Source organism: Ctenopharyngodon idella, chromosome 16 (genome assembly GCF_019924925.1).
Source record: "Ctenopharyngodon idella isolate HZGC_01 chromosome 16, HZGC01, whole genome shotgun sequence".
Taxonomy (NCBI): Eukaryota; Metazoa; Chordata; class Actinopteri; order Cypriniformes; family Xenocyprididae; genus Ctenopharyngodon; species Ctenopharyngodon idella.
Window position 1 is genome coordinate 5,829,752 of NC_067235.1, and position 12,655 is coordinate 5,842,406.

The 12,655-nt window shown below is 37.9% G+C and overlaps 1 protein-coding gene across 1 annotated transcript in view; it reads right to left on the minus strand.

Moving 5' to 3' along the window:
* LOC127497765 (A disintegrin and metalloproteinase with thrombospondin motifs 16) overlaps positions 1–12,655 on the minus strand; it is a 104,057-nt gene that overhangs the window by 65,070 nt on the left and 26,332 nt on the right. Inside the window, exons 7-9 of the mRNA XM_051866499.1 lie at positions 11,907–12,066; positions 3,881–3,986; positions 3,655–3,792 (exon numbers count right to left, since the gene is read on the minus strand). Of these exons, the coding sequence (XP_051722459.1) occupies positions 3,655–3,792; positions 3,881–3,986; positions 11,907–12,066 (404 nt within the window). The remainder of the gene's footprint in view (positions 1–3,654; positions 3,793–3,880; positions 3,987–11,906; positions 12,067–12,655) is intronic.

Genomic DNA, 12,655 nt, shown 5'->3' on the forward strand with positions numbered 1-12,655 from the left:
TTATAAATAGCACCAAAAGCGGGGCAAGTTTTACTTTTCTGAATGACTAGTTAACTAGTAAAAATGAGTACTGAACGGTTTGTATCTGTACAGATGTTGTTGTATCAGAACATTGCACTATAAAGTTGAAGTCTACTACATCCAGCTATCCTAGAATCCCTCTGTGTTTCAGTGGACCCTGTGAAGGGAAACCCTGTCCTCCGGTCCTGCTTCCAATTATCTGGAGAAGGATCAATGCAGCAGCATCTGGCCCACAGAGGCAGGAATGTCAGTGTCAGATGAATCTGATTCAGTTCCTCATCACCACTCAGTTTTCCCAGTGTCACCTCTTTAAGTTTCCCCCCAGATTAAGGCGACCGACAGCTATAAGACAGACCTGCTCAAGCCGGACCCGGCCAGACTCCCTTTCAAGCTCTGTTTTATTAGCGAGGAGAGTGATAAAAGCGGAGGGCTGTGACAGAGGGTCTGAAAGCAGATCAGGCTTTAGCTACTTGAAGGTCTTGTGATCTGCAGGCTGTATGTCGAGAGGCACATGGTGACGTAGGTGAGGCTGCTCATGAGGAATGAGAAACAGATGGGAGGACAGCTGACAGAGAGAGCATTGCCGTATTTATCTGCCGCACGCTGCTGTTTTTGGGGTGTTGTGGGTGTGGAAAGAGAAATGAGGGATGATCATTTTGCAGTTTCTTCCCTTCAGACGCCCAGAGAGTCCTGGAAAAGAGTGGATCACAGGCAGACTCTGGCGATACTAATGTGACTGTCACACTACAGGTTTTGGTATATGAATTTGATTAACTATGCAGTCTGATTGGATTGATTGTTCAGTTCCTTACACCAGTTTGCAACACTTAAGGCTTCAGGATGCGAAAATGAGTGAGATGGCGAAACTCAAACCACAAACTTTGGGGAGTCAGCAATAAAGCAATGATCCCATTCATTTTTGATGCAGAGCTGGCGATATGAGTGACAGTGACCATTTTTGACTGGATGTAGGCATGTCCAGCAATTTGAGAATGTTGAGAAAAGTTAACAAATAAAGGGCAACTACCAATGATAGTGAAGTCAATGGAGCTCACGTGATCAGTCTCCTGTCAGATACTGTCGTGTGTCGTCAAGGCAGTCAGCGTATCAGCCAGCGTATGTCATTGGGGAAATAGAGTGCTGCAGTGATGTTGTATTTTTGTACGCCAACCCGGAAGTTAGCATGACCCTGGATCCCTTGACAAAAACCCAATAGGATTTTTCCATTGACTATTGCAGAAAACAAGCTTTGCTTCCAACAAAAGTTAATTATTCTTAAAGGATTAGTTCACTTTAAATGAAAATGACCCCAAGCTTTACTCACCCTCAAGCCATCCTAGGTGTATATGACTTTCTTCTTTCTGATAAACACAATCAGAGCTATATTAATAAATATCCTGACACATCCGAGCTTTATAATGGCAGTGAACGATACCAACGAGTATGAGCTGAAGAAAGTGCCTCCATCCATCATAAACGTACTCCACACGGCTCTGGGGGGTTAATAAAGGCCTTCTGAAGTGCAGCGATGTGTTTGTGTAAGAAAAATATCCATATTTACCAAGTTATAAAGTAAAATATCTAGCTTCCGCCAGACCGCCTTCCGTATTCAACTTACAAAAAAAAATAACTGACGTCGCATCAGTTACGCTTTTTTTGTAAGTTGAATATGGAAAGCGTAGTATGTAGTGTAAGCGTTTTAAACTGCGAGAGGAGTTACACTTTCTTCCTAAGTTGAATACGGAAGGCGGTCTGGCGGAAGCTAGATATTTTACTTTATAACTTGTTAAATATGGATATTTTTATTACACAAATGCATCGCTTTGCTCCAAAAGGCCTTTATTAACCCCCCGGAGCCATGTGGAGTATGTTTATGATGGATTGATGCAGTTTCTTGAGCTTCAAACTCGTTGCCCCCGTTCACTGCCATTATAAAGCTTGGACGCGTCAGGATATTTATTAATATAACTCTGATTGTGTTCATCAGAAATAAGAAAGTCATAAACACCTAGGATGGCTGGAGGGTGAGTAAATCTTGGGGTAATTTTCATTTTAAAGTGAACTGAAGGCTGTGACACACCAAGCCAACGTCGGGCCAGACCTCGTCTGCGGAAATTGAGCCTGTTGAATTGGCTGATTGGCTGTTCAGCTTTATAGCGAACCAGTGCATGAGAAGAAAAGCAAAAGTGATGAAAGCAGACAAATGACAATGACAAATGACAAAATTTTTCATAACGACATCACCGTCTGAAATGAAGAAAGTGATCAACATGATTCAAATTCAAAATAGTAAGCAATAGTAAGCTTTTTTTACAGTTTGTATATCCACAGGTCGGTTTCCCTTTTTGAATGATGAATATAGATAGACTACTGCCACCTACTGGTATGGAGAGCTATCTCCTCTCACACAGGTGCAAAATATACGTGCTAGTTAGTCTTTGTAGTCTTTGCAGTATGTTCAGGCACAACTTTTTGGCCCAGATGCACATGATGCGATGCGAGCCGACAACAAAGTTGGCTTTCATCACCACTAATGTTTTGATGTGGGTTTGGAACTTGAAAATATCTTGAGCTTCTGTTAACCACAGACCTTGTTTCAAGCATTTAACCAAAAACCTTGGACTTTAGGATGATGAAACTGTACATGCTAAAATGCTACTGGTTTACAGGTTTTGGCCTACAAAAAAAACGTAAGCATTTTACATTTACATTTATGCATTTGTCAGACGCTTTTATCCAAAGCAACTTTCAAGATATACATTGCATTCCCTAGGAATCAAACCCATGACCTTGGAATTTCTAGCACCATGCTCTACTGTTTGAGCTACAGAAAGCATACTTTCCTGAACTTATTTTTTCAGATTACTAAATCTTAAGACTGACAGGAATCCAACTGCAACTGTCAACCACAATGCTGTGTGCAATGACCAGTTCAAAAATCCTGCATATTTATGCAACCCTATTTTTCATTTTCACAAGATGAGTTGCTGTGGGATGAGCTGTAGGAAATGGGTAAAGCAACTATGAGCATCTAAAAAACACCCGGCAGGGAATCCCTTGTCCCGCCGAGGCCTAGAACTACTGATTCCAGCTCGCTGCCAAGGAGCTTCACCCAGATGAGCTCATCATGATAACGGAGAACGAGGTCGGTTCATTTGACGTGTTGGTTAATTTAAGGGCAAGAGGTCAAGCTGATCCACTTTCACGAGCACAGACGTGGCTCTCAGACAGAAAGTGAAATTTAAAACCTGCTGGAGCTGCTCGCTTTTACATATCACAACCAAAACAGCACTACAAATACTACTTTTAAAAGATGAGGTTGGCGTCTAGACTCTCACTCGGCTCACGCTGGGTGATTCTGCATGGATGACTAATGGACAGGAGATGCTCAGTAAAGGGCACAGTTGTTAATATCTTTGCACTGCTTTTCTAAAACCACTTTGGGCTGCCAGTGGGTAAAGCATGTGATTTTGGCATAGTCTTTTCATGTGACTTAAAGTTTATTAAAGTTTCCACAACACTGTAGTTCTTTTGATGATTTGTAAAAGAAAAAAAAAATGAGTTCATGATACTGGCATTCCAAACTGTTATTTGGGAAACAGATCCTAGATGTCAAAACGAGCCTTTACTCACCTTAGAAATCTGTTTAGATATTGTCGACTACAGGATGACCAGGAGAATAAACCATTATGTCCAGCCAAGGTGGGAGACATAATGTTTCCAACCGACTTCTTACACACATTGCCTTCGCCATCGTGGACCATTCCAAAGCTGAGGAAAACAAGGCTTTCATTGATCCAATACAGGCAACCGGATATGAGGGAATCTATCAGTGGTTAATTATAAATATGACTCTTACTTGTGGCCAGATTCATGGGCGATGGTGAAGGCCAGACCAAGACCCGTGTCTTCATTGATCGTGCAGCTGCGATACTTACTGCACATTCCACTGATTGGAGCAAAACCTGAAATTGAAACAATGAATGGATGGATGGATGGATGAATGAGTGATGGCTATATAAGTCAAGCCAACATATGAAGTACAACTGATAAAAGGAGCCAAAGAGCCAGCAAAAATAAATTTATACCAGATCACCTCATATCGTCTAGCTGTGCACCACCATTCAAAAGTTTGAGGTCGGTAAGATTGTTTAATGTTTTTGAAATAAGTGTTTTATGATCACTAAGGCTGACAAAAAAACAGTAATATTGTGAAATATTAATATGTTTTCTATTGTAATATATATTTTAAAATGTAATTTATTCCAGTGATGCAAAGCTGAATTTTCAGCACAATACTTCAGTGTCACATGATCCTTCAGAAATCATTCTAAAATGCTGATTTAATGCTCAAGAAACTTTTCTGATTATTATCAATGGTGAAAACAGTTGTGCTGCTTCATATTTTTTTTGTGGAAACTGATCTTTTTTTCAGGATTCTTTGGTAAATAGAACTTCTAAAAGAACAGCATTTCTCTGAAATAGAAATCTTTTGTAACTTCATAAATGTCTTTAATGTGACTTTACTACGCTTACTGAGCCCAAACTTTTGAACAGTAGTGTATATAATCTACATTGCTCAGAAGAGAGAGGGCAAAAAAAGAGTGTGAAATGGCAAGTGATGGACTGAAGTAATCAGATCAAGATTTAGAGTGTATTTGTTTCACGACTGCCAGTTCAAGATAAAGATTAAATCCAGTTGTTTCGAGTCAGTCGCAGGAAATCTGAACAGATATATGAGTTACTTCAACCAGTATGAATCTGAAACACATTACATGCGAGGCCTTCTACAACTAGGAGTAGTATATTAACTGTAGAAGGCATAAAAAAATAAAAAGGCAACCTCACAAAATGCTTTGAACAGTTCTATATGTGTCGCAATACGGGTCTGAGATCTAAGAGAACTGTATTTTATGAAAAATTATGACTTTCTAACTCTTTAATACAAAACCTATGGAGATGAAGTCCAGTGTATGTTGGACCAAAGTCAAACCCCAAAAGAAACAAAGGAGTCTGAGTTATTTTCCTTTGATTTAATCACTTAAAATATGTGCTGTTTTTTGACACATACGTACCGAGTGATAAAATACTTGCATGTATTGCACAAATGTGTTGTACTAGAACATGTGATTTATTTGTGTCTTCCAGCCATATTGAAAATCTCAACTGGGAAGGAAAAAAAGGATCATATACTTGACTAAAAATGTCTTTCAGGACCCATTACAAATGATTTATTTGTTTTTGTACCTTAAAAGGTCTAAATAAAATAGACAAAATTCATCATATGTACTCTTATATCTTTCAATATTTCTTGCTCTCAAGAAACTGTCATGTGCAGAAATGATGCATGAGGGTAATTCATGTTGCATACGGTGGTTTTCTCAGACTAGCAGTACGGTATCTAAAGAGTGTACGGTAGTAACAAAAGTTCAGCGTTGCTCTTTAATCTTCCCGTCCGTGACCTACGGGGGACGTGAAATCTCCCATGACCCCCTGACCCCTTCACCTCCAAGCGTGAGCTGTGCGAGCCACAGTCTGCGCTCAAGTGTTAATCATTGACACTCCACAAATGTTGTGTTCTCAGCACCCTTTGAACTGCGGCCTTGCATTTGAGGGGCATGGCTAGCTTTGCTAATGGGGTTAGGGGTTAGCAGGGAGAGATTCTTTTATGTGGCACAGGGTGGAGAACACAGCTTGAGCTCTCATAGGAAACAGGTTATTAGAGAAAAAGGTTGTTACTGTACCTCTAATAATTTGGCAGTTTAGCAGTAGCTTAAGTGATGACTAAACGCAGTCATCACCAAACAAAAAGTATACATTAGGTCATTAATCTTAAATGTCACCCACACCTATGATTTCTTACTCTTTTGTGCAGGATTACAATGAAACCTGGCATCAACTTAAAAGTGCACTTTTTGTCTTATTCTGTCACATGGCGATGTAAATAAAGCATAAGTGAAGGTTTTCAGTTACTGATGCCTATGTATAAATGTGCTATTTACTGTCAGCCATAATTAATTTAAACACTGAGCAAAAGTGTCCATTAATAGCCAATAACATAAGACTAGTATTGGTTAGGGCTGGGAGTTGCCATTGACTCTTGCCATTGAAATAGTATTTTTATGCATTTAGCATTTTACACGTTTTGGTTCTCAATGCCCAAGATGTTGATATCTGTTTAACTACTTTAAATATTTAATTATTATTTTTTTTAAAATATTGTTTTAAAATATATTATTTATTACTGTTTATATTATTATTATATTACTGTTTAAACTAATTAAAAATTAATAAGAAATTAAAACAATGCTGTGTAGTCAACTATTTTTCAACTAATCTAAAGAAACACATTACAAGCAATAAAACAAAGAGTGATTTCAATGTGCAGCTGCAGAGGGCTTTAAAATCACTAAAGTTTGTTTGACAAGAGCAGTGAGCAGTGTTCTTTTTCTCAACATTAATTCTGTTCCATTAATTATTACTAATGGCATCATAAACAGTGGCAGGTCTCTTCAGACTTTTATTCGACATTTACATTTAAAGGGTTAGTTCACCCAAAAATGAAAATTCTGTCATTTATTACTCATGCTCATGCCGTTCCACACCCATAAGACCTTTGTTAAACTTCGGAACACAAATTAAGATATTTTTGTTTAAATCGATGGCTCAGTGAGGCCTGCATAGGGAGCAATAACATTTCCTCTCTCAAGAGCCATAAAGGTGCTAAAAACATATTTAAATCAGTTCATGTGAGTACAGTGGTTCAATATTAATATTATAAAGCGACGAGAATACTTTTGGTGCTCCAAAAAAAACAAAATAACAAATTATTTAGTGATGGCCGATTTCAAAACACTGCTTCAGGAAGCTTCGGAGCATAATGAATCAGCGTGTCGAATCAGCTGTTCGGAGCGCCAAAGTCACGTGATTTCAGCAGTTTGGCAGTTTGACAAGCGATCCGAATCATGATTCGACACGCTGATTCATTTCGCTCCGAATCTTCCTGAAGTAGTGTTTTGAAATCGGCCATCACTAAATAAGTCGTTATTTTGTTTTTTTTTGGCGTACCAAAAATATTCTCGTCGCTTTATAATATTAATATTGAACCACTGTACTAACATGAACTGATTTAAATATGTTTTTAGTACCTTTATGGATCTTGAGAGAGGAAATGTCATTGCTCCCTATGTAGGCCTCACGGAGCCATCGGATTTAATCAAAAATATCTTAATTTGTGTTCCGAAGATCAATGAAGGTCTTACGGGTGTAAAACGGCACAAGGGTGAGTAATTAATGACAGAATTTTTTTATTTTTGTGTGAACTAACCCTTTAAGCATTTGGCAGTGACTTCAATGTACCCATGGGTACCAAAGACGTCACTTCCGCTATGCCCGCCACCATATTTGTGTCCGAGATGGCAACTAACACAGCAGCGCTTTATTGTACTGATGATCATCTTTAACTTCAGCGCGAGCGCTCAAACAGCAACACAAAACATTATCTACGATTGTGGCGGTCATATTAATAACATTTTAATTGTATACACTATTGTATTAAAATGTTGTGAATTCTTAGTCTTAGTTACTGTGTTTCGGCGTGTTGTTTCAGGAAGAACGCATCCACAACAGGAGCTAGACTACGTTACTTAGCTCAAGTTCATGCGTGCATGATTTTGTGCAAATATAAGTTGTAATATTATATTTATCTTGTATAAATATATATGAATGATCCTATATATGATGTGTTCCATTGAGTTAATTAACCTTCTAGCAAAGCGCTTTAGTTTACGGGTGTTCTCTTCAGATCCTTATTTTATTACCTCCAACTGTGTTTTGTCACTTAAAGGGATAGTTCACCCAAAAATGAAAATTTGATGTTTATCTACTACCCCCAGGGCATCCAAGTAGGTGACTTTGTTTCTTCAGTAGAACACAAATGATGATTTTTAACTCTAACCGTTGCGGTCTGTCAGTCGTATAATGCATGTCAATGGGAACACAATCTATAAGAGTAAAAAAAAACATGCACAGACAAATCCAAATGAAACCCTGCGGCTCGTGACGACACTTTGATGTCCTAAGACACGAAACGATTGGTTTGTGCGAGAAACCGAACAGTATTTTTTTTTTTAACTTCTAATACACCACTATGTCCAACTGCCTTGAGCATCCGGTGTGTGAGGTCTGAAAACATGCTCTGATGACGGAAGTGATGTCTCGTGCGTATCCGTCAATGAGTGCGTCTGGCGTCAGAGTGCATTCAGACCTCACACACCGGATGCTCAAGGCAGTTGGACATAGTGGTGTATTAGAGGTAAAAAATTATATAAATACGGTTCGGTTTTGACGCACAAACTGATCTTTTCGTGTCTTTGGACATCAGTGTGTCGTCACGTTAATTTGGATTTGTCTGTGCATGTTTTTTTTACTCTTATAGATGGAGTTCCCATTGCTATGCATTATACGACTGACAGACTGCAACGGTTAGAGTTAAAAATCATCATTTGTTTTCTACTGAAGAAACAAAGTCACCTACATCTTGGATGCCCTGGGGGTAAGCAGATAAACATCAAATTTTCATTTTTGGGTGAACTATCCCTTTAAAGACATTTCTGCAGTATGCCACGAGAAACATAGTCCATCGCCATTCACCGGAGAAAGTGTTACCAAAAAAAATGTTAATATGATGTTATTAACAAAAAAATAAAATAAAATAACAAAATACCTAAATGCAAACAAGTCATTTGAAAACATTATTTAGACTATAAAGAAACAAAATGCGTGTGCCATGGATACATACAATTAAATAGCCTACGAACGGACAGTAAGGAAATGATTTTAATCAAACCATATGTTGATGAAAATAATACGAGAACAATATAAGTGCTAGTTATTAAAAATAATGCATTAATATTTTTGAAAAAAAAATTGAAACATTTTTAATATTACAGTAGTAGTAAACATTTTTAATGACTGTACACGCTGAAGCTGAAGAGAATCAAAACCCGCAAACTGAAGGTTAATTAACTCAACGGAACACATCCTATATAAGATAATTTAGATATTTATACAAAATAAAAACAATATTACAACTATTTGCACAAAGTCACGCACAGATGAACTTGAACTAAGTAACGTAGTCAGAATATAGCTGTAGTGGATGCATGCGTTCTTCCCGTAACTCTGAAACACAGCCCAAAGAATTCACAACGTTTTATTACAATAGTATACAATTATAATGTTATGTATGAGAAGACAGTCCCAATCATAGTTATTAATGTTTTGATTTGCTGTTTGAGCACTCGCGCTGAAGCTATAGATGATCATCAGATTAATCAGATATTTATACTAAATAAATTTAATATTACGACTTTTATCTGCACAAAATGACGTGAATGCACAAGTGAAGCTTGAACTAAGTTATGTGCTAATCAGAATGTTTAACTCCAGATGCGCAATTCCCACAAGACGCTGAAACAACAAAACAGAATTCCCAACGTTTTATTACAATAGTGTTCTCATTATAATGTTATGTAAATGACAGGCCCAGTTATTAATGTTGTGCATTGCTGTTTGACTGCCAGTGGTGTGGTCCCTTCTGATTGAAGCCAACCATTTCTTCCGCCGATCTAACTCCTTAGGAATCGAATAAAATTGCAGTTCTGGGTTGCTCTGACGACTGTTATAACAGCCAACAGCACCACATACCCCAGACATATTGTAACCTTGTTGTGAACCTTCTGAGAGTGTTTCATTGGCCTTCCTCTGGTAGTTGTAGCTGCTGTGACCATAGATTGAAACAGGTTGCGAAGCTGTGACCGGGCACAAATATGGCGGCGATAAAGCACAGTGACGTCACATGAAACCCATGGATACATTTCATCCTACATTGTCTGGGAATCGAACCCATGACCCTGGCATTGCTAGTACCATGCACTACCATTTAAACTAAAGAAACACTGTGTTTATCATATGTTTTATCCAATCTGTTTACAATCTTTTGCTTTACAATCACCTCTGGTCCTCTTCGGTTAAAAATGACAAAAAATTTTACGTTTTGAAATGTAATTGTTTTGTTTTTTTTGCTTCATCGAAATGGGATGACAATTGTTGACTTTTGTCACATTAGCTATGTGAACACACAAACAAATCATGGATATGATTCAGATAAAGGGTCAAAAAAAAAAAGTCACACTTGACTTCTTCGCAGTCAAAAATTACAGACATGAATGGGAAATGCGAAAAAATACGTAAACTCAGAGAATCTTTTGGTGGTACAGACTACAAATCAGCCACTCTGCAGAAAAAAAAAAAAAGTGCACAGCAATGAAGGGGGGACACTCTAAAATGTCAATATGGTAAAATTGAGCCAAAAGACTCAAATAAGAGGCTGAAATCAGATCAGACCCAGATTTATTAAACTGTAATAAAACATACCTATTCATTTTTGTTGATTTTTGATGTAATGTGTAACAATATGTCATCCTCTGTGTTCAGGTTTGACTGTAGTAAAATTAATGCAAAAACTGACACTTAAAATCAACATTAAAAAAAAAAAAAAAAAATCTAAACCTTGACAAAAAGTAGTCTTTGAGAATGTCTAAGTATAAATCCAAATTCACAACTTAATAAAAGTATGTCTAAAAACCACTAGATAATTTATAAGTCACTTTATATAGAACTATATAGGAATCTAGTGGTTACACCATGGCATTACATATGTTTTTCTTTTTTTACTCCCAGCAGATGGCACTAATCTACCTTCAAAAAATTGGATTTTACATGCCTTGGGCACTATTTTAACGATCTAAGCGCATGGTCTGAAGCACACAGCGCAGGTGCACTTAGGGCGTGTCGAATCCACTTTTGCTAGTTTAACGATGGAAAAAATGGTCGGAGCGCTAGGCGCATTGTACAAAAGGGTTGTACCTAGTCTCTTAATGAGTCAAGGGTGTGTTTTGGGCGTAACGTGCAATAAGCTAATCAGAGTTCCCTTTAAAAACCAGTTGCGTTCGCGCCATGGCGGATTCGTGGAAAGTGTGGAAAGTGGAAAGAAGTGGAAAGACTGAACACTTCTCCAGAGAGGAATCTTATATTTTTAATATTTAAAAATGTCTGTGTGCTGCTGCACATCCCTGTGTGTGTGTAACAAGGAGAGTGTATGTGCGTTTTGCACCCGCCTATAGCCGCATATTACTAACTTCGCTCTTTAAATAAAATAAATACTGAGCCATTGACTTTAGATCAGGTTTTTGTTGGTCAATGGTGCAGTCGTTTTCAGTTTCCAGATGGGTGCGAGTGCATATGCTATTTAAACAACATGGTCACTGGATGTGAAAATGATAACTGCGTCGGGCTGAAACTAGCACAAAACACTTGCGTTGTGCCTGGCGTCGCATTACGCCGGGTGTATGATAGGACCCCTTGTCTCTATTTTAACATGGAATACTGTTTTAATTGAAAAATAATTTTAAAATATATTTAAAAAAAATTGTGTATTATTTTCAATGGGGAAAAGTAGCTATAATAAAATTGTATAAATATTGTATAGTAGCATAAAATACACTCAAAATTTTAAATAATCATCAAAAAATATTATTTAACAAAAATATGTTACACTGGTTTTCCTGAAAAGCAAAAAAGTAACATTTCAAGGCTTCGGTCACTTTTGACCATGAATGAGCCAAGTATGACCTCTGAACGAAGAGGACAAATTTCGCAAAGGTGAACACCTCGAGCATGTATCTCAAGACACGCATTTAAAAGTTGAACTTCTCTTAACATGGCATCGTAAAAACATGCACTCATACGTGAGATGCTGCAAAAGACATGGCTGTCAAAGATGTCCTTCTAGCACATGTTAGCTCAGCAGATGTCATCCTTACCTAGAGTGTCACACGGTTCATTCTTCCAGGAGCAGATATCCAGACCGGTTAGCAGGATGGCATGATCATGACGGCGACCTTCTCGCCCGGCCAAACCTGACTGCCACTGGCAGAAACTGTTCAGAGTGTGGTCAGCATGATGGTTAATCACTAGTCCATCCTGAGGAAGTAAAGAGTAGAATGAAGTACAGTAAAATAGAGTAGGGGATGAGACAATCATACGCCACAAGCAGTGTTTGGTGTAATGCATTACTATGTAATTAATTACTGTAATTATTTCTCACTTGAAAAGTAAAGTAAGGGATTACTCTTAAAGGGATAGTTCACCCAAAAATTCTGTCATTAATTACTCACTCTCATGTCGTTCCACACCAATAAGACCTTCGTTCATCTTCAGAACACAAATTAAGATATTTTTGATAAAATCCGATGGCTCAGTGAGGCCTGCATTGCAAGCAAGATCATTTCCTTTTATGAATCTTTTGTTTCGAATCCGTGGTCCAGAGCGCCAAAATCATGTGATTTCAGTAAACGAGGCTTTGTTACGTCATAAGTGTTTTGAAATTTTCAATAGTTCACGTGACTTTGCCAGTTTGATACGCGCTTCGAACCACTGATTCGAAACAAAAGATCCGTAAAGCTTCGAAGCTTCATGAAGCAGTGTTTTGAAATCGCCCATCACTAGATATTGTTGAATAAAGTCACTATTTAGTTTTTTTTTTTTGGCGGACAAAAAGTATTCTCGTCAC